We start from the raw sequence: 17,008 nt of genomic DNA, 5'->3' as shown, positions 1-17,008 counted from the left end.
GTGCTAGAGGACAACCCTCTCGTGCAGATCATGACAATGGGAAAGACTCTCCGACAGAACGCCCAATCGTAACTGCACTAATGCCAAAATTGTATAACACTGAAACACAACAAGTCCATTGTTCCATAAAACCCATCCTTTGTAAAGTGCTCTCCAAAAATTCAAGTCCACTATAGATAAACCTTCTCCAAATAAAGAAGGAAGATTGCCAAGGACTGTTCCAAGGTAAGCAAGGAAAGCATCTGACCAATGTCAAAGCTCCTAACTAGAGAAGAAGCAAGTGCAAGACATCCCAATAGTCAAGAAAAAACTGCTTACTAAGACCATCATCTTCGGATAGGCAGCAACATTAATACCTACAAGATCATCATGCATCTCTCTAATTGTAAAAGCGGCCAACAAAGAACTGCTCATCAGGGAAGTGACTATCGGCACAGTGAATGACCAAATCTTCTCAAGGCCATTGTGGTTGACAACGCTGTGAACAACTTTGAGTAGAACTGCGTATCAACCTCCAAGATTTTGTTTAAATTCGTAAATACAGAGCACAAACAGTACCGTCATGAGCTCTCTCCCAATATAATGAAAGAAATCCTCGTTCATCCCATTTGCTTAAGTATTCCATGTAGAAACCGAGGCATGATAGAGAAATTGAAATCTATTGTAGATGCAAAAGTTCCAGTATAATTTGCTACTCTCTCCATAAAAAAAGCATCTTGTGGGAATTGCTCCAACATAATATTTGCTAGGACACAAGCCAAAGAGTCATGATACAACTGCAAATGAAACAGGCTTGGTTACCCAAGCGAGAAATCAATAGCAACACACAAATAGAAACCGTAAGAACTAAACTTGAATAGAGAGAGAGAGAGAGAGAGAGAGAGAGAGAGAGAGAGAGAGAGAGAGAGAGAGAGAGAGAGAGACGAAGCAGTGGAATTCCGCTTCTAGGCGCATTGACCTCATAGACCGACGCCCCTTTGGTATTTCTTTCTCGATTGATGGTTGACAAAGTACAACTATTGATGGTCCCTTCACCGCGATGTTCCCAAGCTAATCAGTTGGAGAAAGCCTTGGCCACACTTATAAAAAGTACAGAGGGGTCTAGAAACAGGGGGCCCCCAATAGCATAGCTTGCGAAAAGCTTTGCTCCCCAAAGGCTTTGCCCTAAAAACTGCCCCCTGCTGAGTCGTACAGACTGCCACGTCAGCCCACAAATCATGGTGGATTTTGCGCTAGGATGATGCCAACTTTTGGCATGAGCTTCTTACGCAAAAAATTGTCCAGCTGCATTAGTGACCATTCTAAGGTCCACTAGGAACCATGTGCCACATCATCACACTTATGACATATCCCCCTCTTGCAAAAAGAGTAAATGCTCTCGGTTACGCCTGCGAGACGCACAAAGGACAAAACCTAACTTAGTAGACACTGACTCTATGTGCCCATGCACTAGACTACACACATCCAGCACTTGCACACAAATGATAGTCGCTGAACAGTCACATCGCATTCACATCATTATCCTTGATCTCAAATCATATCGTGGGAGTGTACACCTTGGCGTCGCCACCAAGAACTGCCACTAGGAACGTTTTAAAATGCAGTCGGGGGGGGGGGGGGGGGGGGGGGGGGGGGGGGGGGGGGGGGGTGCGGATTGAAGCTTGCTACTTCACCGCAAGCTCTTCTCAACACTTGCTAGTCTCTTCCAAGGCTCTGATAACATGTCAAAGTTGACGATGCAAAAGCGCTAAACCAAGGAGAGAAGCGGAGAGAGAGAGAGAGAGAGAGAGAGAGAGAGAGAGAGAGAGAGAGAGAGAGAGAGAGAGAGAGAGAGAGAGAGAGAGAGAGAGAGAGAATGAAATGAAATGTTATATTAACATCTTCAAAAGGCCAAAAATGACCTATGAGACGAAAAGTTACAACCGGTGAATCTGATACAATGCCCGAGTACCAAAAGGTACCAAAAGTAAATGGTACTGAAAAAAGGGACGTATTATAGAATCCGAAATTGCTAGATGCGGACTAAGTAGGAGATGAGTTGGGGGGGGGGGGGGAGTAATGGATGAGGGCTAATACAACACAATGTGGGTGTATCCTCAAAAAACAGCTAAATCATAGAACATCCATCATCGGTCGCTAGCGGATCTCATCAATCTCCTTCATGGTCAATAGTCTGACAGGGCGTCGTGCATGTCGGGCCAGAGTGATCCGAATCCTCTGATGCAACCTTCGACGGTGAGAAATGAAATGAAATGAAATGTTAAATTAACGTCTTTAAAAGGCCAAAATGACCTATGAGACCAATCTGTTACAAAATAGTGAATTTGATACCATGTCTGGGTACAAAAGAACTAGAACAAAAATACTACTACTACTAGAATCCATCCTCATATGCACTCTGGATGTCGAGAGAGTATGGCTCGAATCCTTTGCTGTAGTCTCCATTGATGTTGTGTAGCCCCTCTCCTCAATCGTGGCCGTCTCGGTCTTCGTAGCTCGAGTGCTCGATCGATGAGAGTACCGGTAGTGGTCGAATGAGTGTAGGCCGAGCTCTACAGTGATGGCTATTCCTTTGGCTGTCCTATATCTAGTGAAAAGAAATCTGTAATCTGTCTCTAGGACTGTCTCTCTCTAGTTGTCCCCAGTAAAGTGTCTCTATATTTGTGTAGCTCAAGTAGATATAGCCCAAGACATCTCTGATCCTCCTAACTCATGACCCTAGGACCGTAGTCCTCTCTGAATAAGGAGTCGAAACGGCCCCGTACCTCATAGTACACTGTGCAATGATACATATAATGTAGCTCTGTCTCTGGCTCTAGCTGGCATAAGTGGCATATCCTGTTTTCTACGGGTATCCCTCTGAATCTACCAGTCTCAATCTCCAGCTGATGTAAGGATGTGCGTATCTGACCAATGGCACACCGCAAACCATGAGACATATGTGTGTCCATGTAGGTGGGTCGAATCACAAACCCATCTCCTGTGAGGTGGAGAAGATGCTCTCTATAGAAAGCCATCTTCGTGCCCAACTCCTTCGGCGGCTTTATCCAGGTCCTCCTGGTATCCAGCTGGATCAGGTCCCGACAAATGAGTCTAGTAATCTCCACCCGTGTAAGAGACATCGAGGGTGCCTGAAGAGAGTACTAGAAAGGGGGCAGCCTGTCCATGGTAAAGACATGCGTCTGAAACCATGATGTCATCTGTGCATACCAGCATGAAGTGTCCCCCTCAAGAACTAACTATCTGGAAGACTCAAGGGCCAGTCTAGCATATCTGTCTCTAGTAGTATCCCACAAGCTGTGCACAAAGAAGACAGGTCTGGTACGCGCCCCAAGCTCCATAGGAGGGCAGCTAGCTCTGCTCGAATGATAGCGTGGGGTACAGAGGCCTCGGCTCTGATTAGTCAAGAGATCATAGATACCAAGGGCCTCTCCATATGTCTCCAACCATCCTGGCCTATAGAAGGTCCCCATATCTGCACGCCATACAACATAGCTGAGGCTACTAAAGTATCAAAGAGCCATAACTTTCCGTTCCTGGAACTAAACCTGCAAACACATCCTCTCCAAGCCTCCCAAGGCTGCATAAGCTCTAGTCAGTCTAGTCTCTGCTGCTCTCCCCAAAGAAAACCTCGGCCCAGTGAAGACAACCCCAAGGTAAGTGTATGCATCTGTATACTCTACAATCTCCTGACCATATGTGAAAGTCAGTGCTGATCTCCTAATCCACTGTGGTATGGTGTTAAACACCATAACCTTCCACTATTCTCTGCAAAACTGTGTAATGCATCCAACTGTCGCTCCATACCTCTGGTGAGTCACAGATCAACACAATATCATCAGCATATAACAACAATGGGATCCACATCCCTACCAACTAGTGCTCATGAAAGAATCGCCAACCTCTCCTGAGTCTCTACTCAAGAACAGCTGATACAAGTCTCGCTCCATCTGGGTCAAGTAAGCTCGTTTCTTCCGTTGCACAAGGCGTCAGGAAGCAATCCGAGACTGTCTGTAAGTGATGACTCCTGAAAGAAAATCTCTCTGGAGCTGGGCTCTCATCTCTTTGCACTCCTCATCATACCAACTACTCTGGGGCATGCTCCCAAAATGTCGCCTCCGACCCGGCTGAGTAGTGTATGCCTCTGATGCTGCACCATGCAGTGTCTCTGTAGCGCGGATAATGTGTTGTGCTCTCTACAGTGTGGGTGCCCCTCAGTGCAATGTGCGTGGCAATCTCACTCAAACAAATGGAAACTTACTCGAGCAGAATGAAACACAGAAACAATGGATAACAACAGAACAACAGAACAACAGAGACACAACAGTGGACCAGAACATATGGACTCGACTATCTCAAAGAACCATGTACAGAGTCTGGCGTGGCAGCACACTCAGCTCCAGCCCAGGACTCACAGGTACAAATAGGGGTGTCAAGGCTCAGATGTGAAGGGTGAGTGCCGAGGTGCTCTGTGTAAGACACGCTACCTAGACGATGACTAGACCATCCATGAAAGATAATGATAATGACCCAACCGCTACTACTCAAAGATACAATCATAAATAGCCACCAACGGCTCATAAATGTCAGCCAGCTAAGTGTGACCTGGCCACATGTCCACTAGGCCACCATCCGTATCCCTGCCACGTGTCACTGCCCAGAGTATTCGTCTAGTGTGAACAAACCAGACCAACTGTACTAACTGTAACTATGTCCTGTAGCAGTGACACTGTAGCCTGCTACAGGTTACCCGCCACAAGACCGCTCACCGTCTCAGTGAGAGGAAGACTGAACAACTGTGAAAGAAAACCACTAGCTACTGCATATTTCTGAACCTGTCATCCAAGAGATAGAGTGGTGGCCACTGCTGCACCCGAAGTATCAGCCTCTGGAGGTGGAGCCATCAGATCGATGGGAAAACTCTGTACTCTATGAGGGCTATCCACAAACCGACTCTCAGTGAAAGGAGCAGCCACCTGCTGCTCGGCGGATGGGAGTACCTGACCTGAAGTGTACTGAGGCCTCCGACTCGAACACCCATGTCTATGTGCGCCTGCATAGCCATCATAGAGAACCGTCTGGGAGGATGACATATGCGGTACGGAGCCAAAAGTGCCAGGCTGCTGAATTCCCTGAGGGTAGTAGTCAAACTGCTGCTGTGAAGCTGTACCTACCCCAAACTATCGATGACTGTACTCAGCATAGCCCATAGTCGGCTGTACTGATCTAGCTGGACGAACCCACCCGTACCCCATGGTAGGCTGAGGGTGCTGCTGAAAATGCATGTCCCCTTGGACTAGCATGTCCCGAAATCCTACTGCATATTTCTGAACCTGTCATCCAAGAGATAGAGTGGTGGCCACTGCTGCACCCGAAGTATCAGCCTCTGGAGGTGGAGCCATCAGATCGATGGGAAAACTCTGTACTCTATGAGGGCTATCCACAAACCGACTCTCAGTGAAAGGAGCAGCCACCTGCTGCTCGGCGGATGGGAGTACCTGACCTGAAGTGTACTGAGGCCTCCGGCTCGAACACCCATGTCTATGTGCGCCTGCATAGCCATCACAGAGAACCGTCTGGGAGGATGACATATGCGGTACGGAGCCAAAAGTGCCAGGCTGCTGAATTCCCTGAGGGTAGCAGTCAAACTGCTGCTGTGAAGCTGTACCTACCCCAAACTATCGATGACTGTACTCAGCATAGCCCATAGTCGGCTGTACTGATCTAGCTGGACGAACCCACCCGTACCCCATGGTAGGCTGAGGGTGCTGCTGAAAATGCATGTCCCCTTGGACTAGCATGTCCCGAAATCCTAGCATTTGAGCTCTGAGGTCATCAATAATCTGTGTCTTTAAGTGCAGAGCCTGACGCAAGGCAAAAATTGTAGCATCTCTATCCGCTATGGCACTCTCTGCAACTCGCAAGCAGCCTTCCATGGCTGCATATGTGGCCGGGTGCTTCTGGTGGGTGGCTGCTAGTTTCTCTGCACCAAGTTCAATCATGGCTATGGCATTTCTTGACTCCTGTAGATTTTCTTCAGAGATTTTGAACAACGAAGAAGAGTCACCCCCACTAGAAGAAGAAGTAGTAGCACCTGGAGGTGTAGTAGTAGCAGGGTTACCCGGAGGCACTGCAATGGTCGGGGTGATAGGTGTAATCGGGGTGACGATGGTAGCGGGTTCAGTGGGTGAGTTGGAGATGGGAGAGAATGACGAGGGTACCACGAGTGTTGCCGAGAATGGTGTTGTAATATTGGTAGTAGTATAAATGGTAGCAGTGGGAAGAGATACCTGTGGAAGAGAGAGCGTTTCAGTAGCAGGAGTGGGCGTACTAAAAACATCGGAGCTCACAACGGCCTCTGGCACTGTAAAGATGGGAACGGGGTGAGAAGAAGAACGTCTTGGAGGAACTGTCACCCTAGTCTGACTCTCTGAAAATGGCAGAGGTCGTAGTGTCTCTGCCGTATCTTTGACCACTTTGACCCTTTTCTTCTGAGCATCTGTGCCGAGAGATTTCCTTTTTACTTGCAGTGGTACTGTTGTATCCTTATCCACTTCCAAAGGGTTGATACGGATGTTGATCACCCAGGCCAATAGTGGCGCTGCAAAACATTGGAAGCTGGATTGAGATGACTGTACTTGTGCTCTAAACCTTTTCGCCCTTGTCTACAATGATGTAAAGAGAATCTGATGAAATCCACAAGGAATGTTCTTGATCAAGCAATAAAGACCATCACATAGTGGGAACGTGGTCGGCACTTCTATTTTTCCCTTTGCTCCTTGCGCATCTCGCACCAAAAAGTAATCTCTAAAAGCTGCTAAGAGAGCTTTGTGATGCTGCAGCTCAGGATGATCGGGTTCGAACAATGCCTTGCATGCCTTTATGGTATCAGCTTTGGAGAGCTTTGAGTAAGACCGGATACTAGGCTGCAGGAAGGGAAAGTTTGTCATCCCCATTGCATTTCCTATACGTGCAGCTGTCAAAGTGTGACCTCTAACTTTTGGGAAATTCTTCAACATCTGATGAACCATGCCGACAGGTATGTCATCTGGGAGGATAGCTTCAGCTAGTGATTTGATACCCAAGGTATCCAATTGGGCCTGTGAGAGAATATCTCTCAGCGATGGTTTGGGCTGCTGCATGTGAAAATTTAGTGAAAACTTTGTTGTATGTTTTGTTTTTTCAGGCCTAGCAACCTCATGATTGATTACATGACTCATGATTTTTCGTTTTCCTTTTGGATCTTGCTCCTGATCACTTGAGCTGCTGTTGGAAGTGCTATCACTATCCACGTCCGAGCTGGACTCTGCCTCTGATGTCGAGGCCTTGTAACTTTCGTCGGATGGAGCACTAGCAGACATGTCAGTGACCCCATGGCTGGGTCAGTGACCCCATGGCTGGTATGTTCTGATTCTTCGTCAGTTGCATCAATTTCCTCTCTGTGTGGTTGAGCCTTTTTCCTAGGCAACAATTTTTTCCCGCCTGCCATAGCAATTTGTTGCCGATTGTATACACTGTAGTAGTCTCTTTTATACAACCCAATAGCTTATATCAAACTGACTGCTGCAGCAGAGTGGATTTGTTGGATTCCAAAGATCATACTTGGACAATATCCCCAGTGAATCACATACATTAGTACATACATCCTTGTGTCTCTCACACAATTTCAATTCAATCCCAAAAATTGCAGCTTTGTTAAAGCCTCTTTCTATCGGTTATGTTGCTGTTCTGTTCTGCTGAGAGAGAAAACGATGGATTAACGCCTTTCTCAATAATTGATTAATGCCTTTCTCAATTGGGGCAGACCCGCTGATGTAGCTTCGATAGTGGAGGCCCAGCCAGAATCCAGATCTGCACGAGAAGGTGGGCGAGGACTCGCCAGGTATGGCAGAGGTGCGGGTTTGACAGGGGGCTAATTTGAAGGCTGGAGAGGAAGCTAGTGTCGAGAGAAAGGACGGCAAATTCGATAAGGGAGGGCGAGGGTTCGATAGGTGGGGACGAGGGCGAGGGCTGGAGAGGGGAGGGCGAGGGCTCGATAGGGAGGGGCGAGGGCTCGATAGGGCTGGAGAGGGGAAGGGGGCGAGGGGTCGATAGGGGGGTTGGGGCGAGGGCGAGGGCTGGAGAGGGGGGCGAAGGGTCGATAGGGGAAGGCGAGGGCGAGGGCGAGGGCTGGAGGGGCGAGGGGTTGACAAGGGACTAGGGCGAGCTTTGGAGAGGGGGGACGAGGGTGAGGGAAATTAGTTGGTGAATGGTGAGGTTTCTATGGCTTCAAAAGAGGATTGAGGTAACCAATCCACACAATCAATATCCAGGGGGCAGCCATATTCGACAAACAACAGTTATGAGATGAGGCTTATTGAAAATGTAAGGAAATTGGTGGGCAGCAAACGGTATGAAGATGCCTTTTTGCTATAAGAAGTGCCAATTCATCTAAAGAAGAGCTCCATGTGGATGTCTACGAGGCATTGTTAGGTGATATAAAACTTGAGACATGGCAAAAAGACGCATTCAAGCATGTTCAGGATGGGAACTCTGTGCTTTTTTCTGCCCCTTGCGGTCAGTAGGAGGAGAGAATGTGGGGCAGGTTAAGAGATGACAAGGGGCTCAGTAAGCAAGAACAGTGCGGGGGAAAAGAAAGAACAAGGCCTAGATAGAGAGCCAGATATAAATGCTGTCAGAGATAGAGAATAACGATTTAGGCCTTATCTTTTCGGCTATGGGGTTTCATTAACCAGAACGGGCTTTTGACGAGGTGGGTGCTATGGAAGGATGTGTTGAAATTCCCACCCTAGAGAATCTCACCTTGCACGTGTGTGAACGAGAGGAAACAGATAACCAATTGAAAGGAGGAAAACATCAATACTGAATCAATTTGAGGAGTCTTTTACAAGAGATAGTCCCAGAAGGCAAAGAGAGAGATTTGATGGTGAGAGAGTGCTTGTAAAAATTAGAGACGGAAAAGAGAGATGCAGTTGAGTTGGTTTAATCGTCGAACAATATCCAATAATCAAAAGATCTATTCAATGAGACTTGAACCTCGAAAATTACAGAGGGGGAGCAGAGACAGAGACAGAACAACAGTAATTGATGCATGCATTGAAACAAGGGGAGTTTTGAAAGATAAGAGCTGTCATGAGGAAGATTTGAGAAGAGGGGAAAATGGTAAGCCAAGGAGAAATACCGAACTAAGGAGGGAATAATCATATGGTGTTGGGATAGCTATCATCAGTAGATGTGTATATAATTAGGGCGAGTGATAGCACTTAATCCTTGATCCGTTTACCAATAGCAAGGGAACACCTTCTAGAGTGACTAACTGGACTGCCCCCTGTGGTAAAATCTCTTCCACCACGAAGGACCCTTGCCAAGCTGGAACCAGCTTCTTTGCTTTTTTCAAATATTTTGCCTGATAGAGTAGCACGAGTGTTCCTTGCGTTATTTTCGCCTTTCAGAGGTGGCGATCATGCCACACTTTGCGACGAAGTTGCTCCGCTTGCAGAGCATGTGAAGCTAAACGGTGGCTTTCATCCAATAAGGTGAGACGGGATATAGAAGCAGATTCCATGCCCCAACTTGCACGCAGATTGCCCACCCTAGGGGATCCGGAGTTGAACTCAAATGGAGCTATGGCTTCCAAACCGAAAGCGAGTTGAAAAGGCGTGTGATTCGTTGTTGCTTTGAAAGATGTGCGGTATGCCCAAAGAGTGCCGTGCACAACCTGAGCCCACAATGCTAGATGGAGATGACATGCTTTCTGCAGGAGGGCGATCAGAACCTTGTTGGTGCTCTCGGCCTGACCATTGGCTCTAGGGTAATAAGAGCACGACTTGCGATGAAAAATCTTGTAATTGGCTAGCAAAGTTGAGATCATGTCATTGACAAAATGACCGCCCCTATCACTGGTGATCTCTAAGGGACATCCAAATCTGCATAAAATATTTTCATATAAAAATTTGGCTACTGTATTGCCAATGCAATCTACTATCGCCAGTACCTCTGCCCACTTTGTTGCATAGTCTGTAGCCACTGGCAGATATTTGCGATTACCTGGTTGAGCCGGGGGATATATTGGACCCACAAAGTCCAAGCCCCATCTCTCAAAAGGTAGCCAAGCCATCGAGACCTGCAGAGGACGGCTGGATTGCTTACTTGGCTTCGGCCCACAGCGCTGGCACACATCACAAACCTTAGAATATGCTATTGCATCCTTAAAAACGTAGGGCCACCATAGACCACTCTGTAGAATCTTCTGGGCGGTGATGTGACCAGGGTAATGGCCACCAGTGGGACCATTGTGGGCATCCTCCAGAATATGCTCCACCTCATGAGGCGAGACACAACGCTTCAGAACACCATCTGGTCCCGATTTGTAGAGCTGGCTCCCAATCAGAGTGAAAGGCCTGGACTTCAACAGCAATCTCCTCTTCTGTAGTGGAGATGCCTTCTCTGGGTACAGCCCAGTAGATAGAAAATGTAAGACCTCGCCGTACCATTCCGGTGTTGTATCTATTTTAAAAAGACTGCTATCTGGAAAGTCATCCGCAATCCCGGTAGCTTCTTCACCTGTGTGAATGCGAGAGAGGTGGTCAGCCATTACATGATGCTTACTAGGACGGAGTACCACTTCAAAATCAAACTCTTGGAATAGGAGGAGCCATCGCCATACTCGACCTGCGACCTGTGGCTTATTAAGCAGATAGCGCAAGGCATGGTGATCAGTAATAATTGTGAAGTGGACCCCTAGCAAATAGTGACAAAATTTTTGTAGAGCATACACTATAGCCAAACCTTCCCTCTCTGTGGTGCTATAGTTGCGCTCTGCTTTGGTGAGCAGGCGACTTGCATAATGTACAGGGCGATCCAAGTTGAACTCTTTGCTAGGCTGAGTCAACACAGCACCTATAGCCAGCAGACTGGCATCTGTATGCACATGAAAAGGTAGGGCCCAATCCGGGGCAACTAGAATAGGCGCTTCAGTGAGGCGTTTTTTGAGGTATGCAAATGCTTCAGCCTCGGGTGTTGACCACTGGAAGGGAACAACAGCACTGGTGAGCCGGGTCAATGGTTGAGCCACCTGTGCATACATACGTATAAACCTGCGATGATAGCCGGTGTGGCCCACAAAGCTCTGAACACTTTTGGGATTTATGGGAGGAGGTAACTTCAAGATGGCCACTATCTTCTCTGGGTCAGGTGCTAAACCTTGAGCAGACACCACATGGCCCAACGGTGTGGCCTCGGTGACCAAAAAATGACACTTGTTCGGATTGATCTTCAAACGTGCCTCTCTGCACCTGAGGAAGACTGCAGAGAGCTGAGCAAGATGCTCCTTTAGATTTTCTACTGGGGTCGAACATTGAGCACCCGAGAAGGTGGAAAAGTCATCCATGAATATGCAAAGGTGACCAGTAAGCAGAGGACAAAAGATGAGATATACTATGCGATTGAAAGAAGGCGGTGCATTTTTAAGTCCAAAAGACATTCTAGTGTAGATGAAAATACCCCAGGGAGTCACAAAAGCTGTTTTGACTTGGTCGTCAAGATGTATTCCTAACTGATTGTAGCCGCTCAACCCATCCACAAAACTATACAGTACATGGCCAGCGACATCTTCCAGGACTCCCTCAGTGAAAGGGGTCGGAAATCCATCCGGGATTGTGACCTTATTCAAAGCCCGGTAGTCGACGCAAACTCGAATTTTGTTGGACTGCTTCTTTGGGGCAATAACCATAGGAAACAACCATTCTGAGTGCTCTACTGGTACAATAATACCTGCTTCTTGTATTTTTTCCAACTCGATTTTGACTGCTTCTGCATACTTGGGATTCAGTTTGTAAGCCCGTCCTCTGACCGGCTTAGCCCCCTCAACCAGAGAAATTGTGTGGACTCCTAGCTCTGCTGGGATTCCTTCCAAATCGTGGTAAGACCAGGCAAACACATCCTCGAAAGAGCGCATGAAAGAGATTACCTGGTCGAGTAGAGCGGGGTGATCCCATAACCAAGCGGCTAACAAGATGGGCTGATGGTTGTCAGAGCCGCCTAGGTTGACCTCTCTGACTGGGTCAGGCGGTGCAGTGGGCGAGGCTGCGTCAGGGAGAGAAGACCGTGCCGCCTCTGTGAGCTTCTGGACATTATGAGCTGGCGTCTGATCAATGTTGAAATCAACATACTCTTCCTGCAACCATCCTGATGGAAGCTCTGCGAATGGTAAATCCTCATATACCTCAAAGTGCTCCGGCATGGGTGGAGAGTCAGATGGAGTGGAGGCTAAGGAAGGAGCTCGGGTGTTGGCCAACTCTTGCAAGGGAGACTTTTTCCCCCTTCTATGGTGGGTTATAGGCTCACTCAGGCCGACGGTTTCCATCAAGGGACCCTCTGAAGGATGGTCACCAGAGACCGGTCCACTTGGTTCTGGCGCCCTTGGGTGACTGGGATTACTGGCTTCAGGTGTAGGATCAGGGGGAGAGGGTGAATCTGTTGGCAAAGGTTGAAGAGAGACTACATAGCATGGCATCGAAGAGGTAGCTTCTAACCACTGTAGTAAGTCTTCATCGGACCCATCAGGAGGGACCGGCTGCTCCAAGTCAAGGTTGGACTCTACTGACAAAGAGCTATGCTGAACGACTGGATCCATACCTCCTTGGAGACGAATTTGTTGCATTGGAGAGCCAGGAGTATGTATCCACATGGCGTCGTTTCCCCAATCGTGAAGTGCTTTCGTATGTCGCAACCATGGCCTACCAATCAGCAAGGGATAACCTCCCTCTACTTGGGAAAGATTAACTACCACAAAATCCAAGTTAAAAGTGAAATCTTGTACCTTCAGAGGCACCTTGTCGACTATGCCCACTGGGTAGACTGTTCTCTAATCGGCCAATGTAACAGTGAAAGGAGCAGGTCGGGTAGGCTATAGACCTAAGGCCATCATAGTGAATTCGGGCATCAAATTGATTCCAGATCCACCATCAATGATGACGCCGGATAGCTGGTGCCCAATAATAGATACAGTGAGACGAGGACTTTTATAATCGGTGAGTGGAGCAGTTGGATAGGAAATCAAATAAGACTCTGAGGGCTGTACAGGGAGGTGCCCGCCACTAGGCCCAACCCCCAGGTACAGAGACTGAATGACTGACAGGGTGTCACTTCTGAGTGTTGCGTCGAGCCTTAGCATGTCGTATAGTGACACCTGCTGAAAAGTATTCTTCAAAATGGCTTCTACTGTGGGCTTGGCGCCTTCGAACTGGGCTCCCTTTGGGACCTTAATCTGTTCCAAGTCAGCCATTGCTTCCAAGAAGGCTCCATCAATGTCAGATAACAGGGAAGTTGGTTTGCTCTGAGCAATTTTGAAGGACTCGTCCTTTGGGTCAGGTAGACCAGATTGAGGAAGTGGGGACTGGTGAGGTGGACCTATGGGTAGACTGAGACCAAGAGCTGCTCTTTGTGCCCGAGTAAGGACACCAACAGGCTTCTCCACTTGTAGTGGCTTAACCACATGAGTAGCAGGTGATGGTCGAGGCACGGTGTTCACAGGTATTCAAGTTTATCTTCGGGAAGGTGAATTCTTGCTGGTTCTGAGTCGAGCCTGAAGACGTGGATGCCCTTTGCGTGGGACAATCCTTACTGTAGTGATCCTTCGAATCAGGGCGATGACGACAAGGAGGGGACCCCTCCGGTAAAGGACACTTGCTTTGATAATGCCCATATTCTCCGCATCTGTAGTAGAGTATGGGCCGATTGGAAGGACGAAACGGGGGACTGCATTCTTGCTCCCTCTATTCTAGTAGCAGTAGCAACAAAGTCTTCCAGATTGGCTTCAGGACGGAGGCTTTCTCTGAGCTTTTGTTGAGAAGTCTTAGGCAGAGCCTTCTCTACCCACTTCTTCACCATGAATTCCCCTGGTTGCTGAGGCAGCTTGGCGACCAGGGACTTTGTTCTGGTCATGAGCTCTGCAAATGTCTCCTTGGGCTGGAGCAACAGGTTGGCCAAATCATCTAGAATCTTCTCTTGGTAATCCCCTCGTCGGAAAGCTTCACAGAACTGCTGTCTTAACATGGTCCAAGTAGTAAAGTGGTTTTCAACAAACTGACTGTACCATTTATCTGCATGACCATCCAAGGTGGATGGGAAGAGCACCAGGTATGCGTCTTCTCTGTTGAGGCCACGACCTCTGCAAAGAGAGACAAACCTCCGAGCATGGTCGTCTGCATCCTCTGTGGAGAGACCCTTAAAGGTAGGGAACTTGATAATCACCTTTGCCAGAACACTTGTGAGCTCCTCCATGGCCTCTTGCTCCTGAGTCTGTTGCTCACTAGCTTGCTGTAACAAAATGGGAGAGAGCCTTACCGGAGAAGGTGACCTGGAGGATGTAGAACCGGCCGAAGGAATGGAGGTAGCCGTATGAGTAGGTATGGGTGATGGGGTTAATATGCTTCTACTGGGCACCAAGGGTTGACGCCGTCTGTGGTAGTACTTCAGAGGACTCAGTAGTGCACTTTGACGCTCCAATGACCTCCTTGTATGTGTCATGTAGTAACCGCCAACCCCACCAAGCTTTGGGCAAGAAGACCTTCACTTGGGCAAGACCACCTTCACTTGGGCAAGACCACCTTCACTTGGCTGAACATTGGTCTAGACTCTACTAGACCAGGGCAAGTGACTAGACCACCTGGCTTGGACCAGGACGAGGAAGGACTAGACCAGGGACGAGGAGGACTAGACCAAGACGAGGACTGGGTGGACCAGGGCGAGAGAGGACCAGACCAGCAAGGCGAGAGACTAGACCAGCTAGATTAAGCTGTCAAGGGTGAAACTGGACCAAGGCGAGAGAGGACCAGACCAGCAAGGCGAGAGACTAGACCAGCTAGATTAAGCTGTCAAGGGTGAAACTGGACCAGACCAACAAGCTGCACAGGCAAAGCGAAGAAAACCAGCTACTCAACAGAGTGAGACTTCAGTTGAGGTCCCACCGTGATCGCCAAAATGAGAGCACCTGTAGCGCGGATAATGTGTCGTGCTCTCTACAGTGTGGGTGCCCCTCAGTGCAATGTGCATGGCAATCTCACTCAAACAAATGGAAACTTACTCAAACAGAATGAAACACAGAAACAATGGATAACAACAGAACAACAACGACACAACACTGGACCAAAACATGTGGACTCGACTATCTCAAAGAACCATGTACAGACTCTGGCATGGCAACACACTCAGCTCCAGCCCAGGACTCACAGGTACAAATGGGGGTGTCGAGGCTCAGATGTGCAGGGTGAGTGCCGAGGTGCTCTGTGTAAGACTTGCTACCTAGACGATGGCCAGACCATCCATGAAAGATAATGATAATGACCCAACCGCTACTACTCATAGATACAATCATAAATAGCCACCAACGGCTCATAAATGTCAGCCAGCTAAGTGTGGCCTGGCCACATGTCCACTAGGCCACCATCTGTATCCCTGCCACGTGTCACTGCCCAAAGTGTCCGTCCAGTGTGAACAGACCAGACCAATTGTACTAACTGTAACTGTGTCCTGTAGCAGTGACACTGTAGCCTGCTACAGTCTCAATCAATAAAGTGGTGCACTCCTCCACTGAGAGGCCAGGACCAGCTGTGAGAGAGACTTCTGAACCAACCAACCTTGGCAATGAGTTTGTATATCTTTACAATGTGGGCAAGGTGTGCTTATATACTAACCTTAGCAAATTGCCCTACCCAAGATTTGATAAATAAGTAAATAAATACCTAAACCCAAAATAAACATTGGGCTTCTCACTCGAGATGCTCTAAACTTTAATAGTAAGGACATGCTAAACTTTTAACTGCAGATCATATTATAATCATAATAATATAGCATATGGAAAGTTGCACTGAGGGAAAATGCAGGATGGAGTAATGAATTTGCAACTATCCAAAAGAATTCAGACTTGCTTCTTACTATATAATGTCTACAAAAAGATATCTAGGTGACAATAGATGAGTCAACTCATACCTTCTGAAAGACGCATATAACCGTGCTACCACCAAACGAAAAGTAGCCAAACTGTAAAACAAGATAAGGAATTTCTAGCAAATGAGCTATTAGGGGCAAACATGGTGGAAAGTAAACCAGGGTGCATACTTAATTACCTCATCACCCTTCTTCACCCTATCTTTTTCATTTTTTGTGAAATTGATGCTCCCAACCATTGTTGCACCAATTGCAACAAATGCCACCTAAAAGTTTAAAAAGAAGAAAAGAAAGATTAAAGTTATTACAGGTGTCTAGCTCTTTGAGGTGCAAGTCAAGTATAAAGAGCATTTGATGTGCACAAGCTGCATTGGAGTGTGCATGTTCTTAAATTTAGAAGGTTGTGACTTTCAATAGAGTTTTTCCTCTTCTCGGTGTACAAAATCAGGCAAAGCTAGTGTCTTACTTTTTTTCCATTTGCCTTTTATGGATCTACAGCAGCAAGTCTACCATAATATGTGCAAAGAAGATAAAACATTGTGTGACAAATGGTAACGCAAGCAATGTGAAATGGCTACAGAAGCTATTTCCAAAAAACAGATCGCTCAATCGACAGTTTTTCAGTTGGTTAATGACAATGGCAACCTCCAAAATCTCATTTTTCGTTTAAACTTATGAATCACATTCCATAAAATCATTCTTGACAATTAGTACTTTCAACACAAAATATTCAGAATATCAAAACAAAACCTGGCTTACCTTTCCAAACTCTTTGCTGATGATCACATTTACCACTCGCTTATTGTCTGTAAATACATCGCAATACTTGCTATTTACCGCAATTGGGTTGACCTACGAGAAGAAACGAGCTGAAAGATGAAGATTCTGCGAAGATGCTTGTAATAAGTGTGAATTGCAAACAATGTTACCGTATAGAGGTGACCCGGGATCATGATGTTCTTCCCTATCTCACCATTAACAGGCATGTGAAACCTGTGATAGTCCTGTGCCACCACAGTTATGTCTTAAATAAGCATCAGTGGCTGAAAAACTACACACA

General features: G+C 47.3%; 2 protein-coding genes across 6 annotated transcripts in view; both read right to left on the bottom strand.

Moving 5' to 3' along the window:
* Positions 1 to 17,008, bottom strand: part of LOC147464445 (phosphatidylserine decarboxylase proenzyme 2-like) — a 176,189-nt gene that overhangs the window by 17,577 nt on the left and 141,604 nt on the right. For 4 of the 5 annotated variants that reach the window (XM_086515056.1, XM_086515074.1, XM_086515047.1 and 1 more), the window contains 4 exons: positions 16,878 to 16,952; positions 16,708 to 16,800; positions 16,128 to 16,214; positions 15,991 to 16,041 (listed from right to left, as the gene is read on the bottom strand). In XM_086515056.1, coding sequence (XP_086371182.1) covers positions 15,991 to 16,041; positions 16,128 to 16,214; positions 16,708 to 16,800; positions 16,878 to 16,952 — 306 coding nt within the window. Of the gene's footprint in view, positions 1 to 15,552; positions 15,625 to 15,990; positions 16,042 to 16,127; positions 16,215 to 16,707; positions 16,801 to 16,877; positions 16,953 to 17,008 lie in introns of those variants that run through there. The other variant, XM_086515065.1, reaches the window with a different exon arrangement.
* Positions 6,632 to 8,012, bottom strand: LOC147464446 (uncharacterized). The gene has a single exon (XM_086509187.1). The coding sequence runs from the start codon at positions 7,359 to 7,361 to the stop codon at positions 6,666 to 6,668; it is 696 nt and encodes a 231-aa protein (XP_086365313.1). The 5' UTR covers positions 7,362 to 8,012; the 3' UTR covers positions 6,632 to 6,665.

The sequence above is a fragment of the Adiantum capillus-veneris genome, chromosome 1, assembly GCF_014529385.1.
Source record: "Adiantum capillus-veneris isolate H3 chromosome 1, ASM1452938v2, whole genome shotgun sequence".
Taxonomy (NCBI): domain Eukaryota; kingdom Viridiplantae; phylum Streptophyta; class Polypodiopsida; order Polypodiales; family Pteridaceae; genus Adiantum; species Adiantum capillus-veneris.
This window is presented reverse-complemented; position numbering and strand designations above follow the sequence as displayed.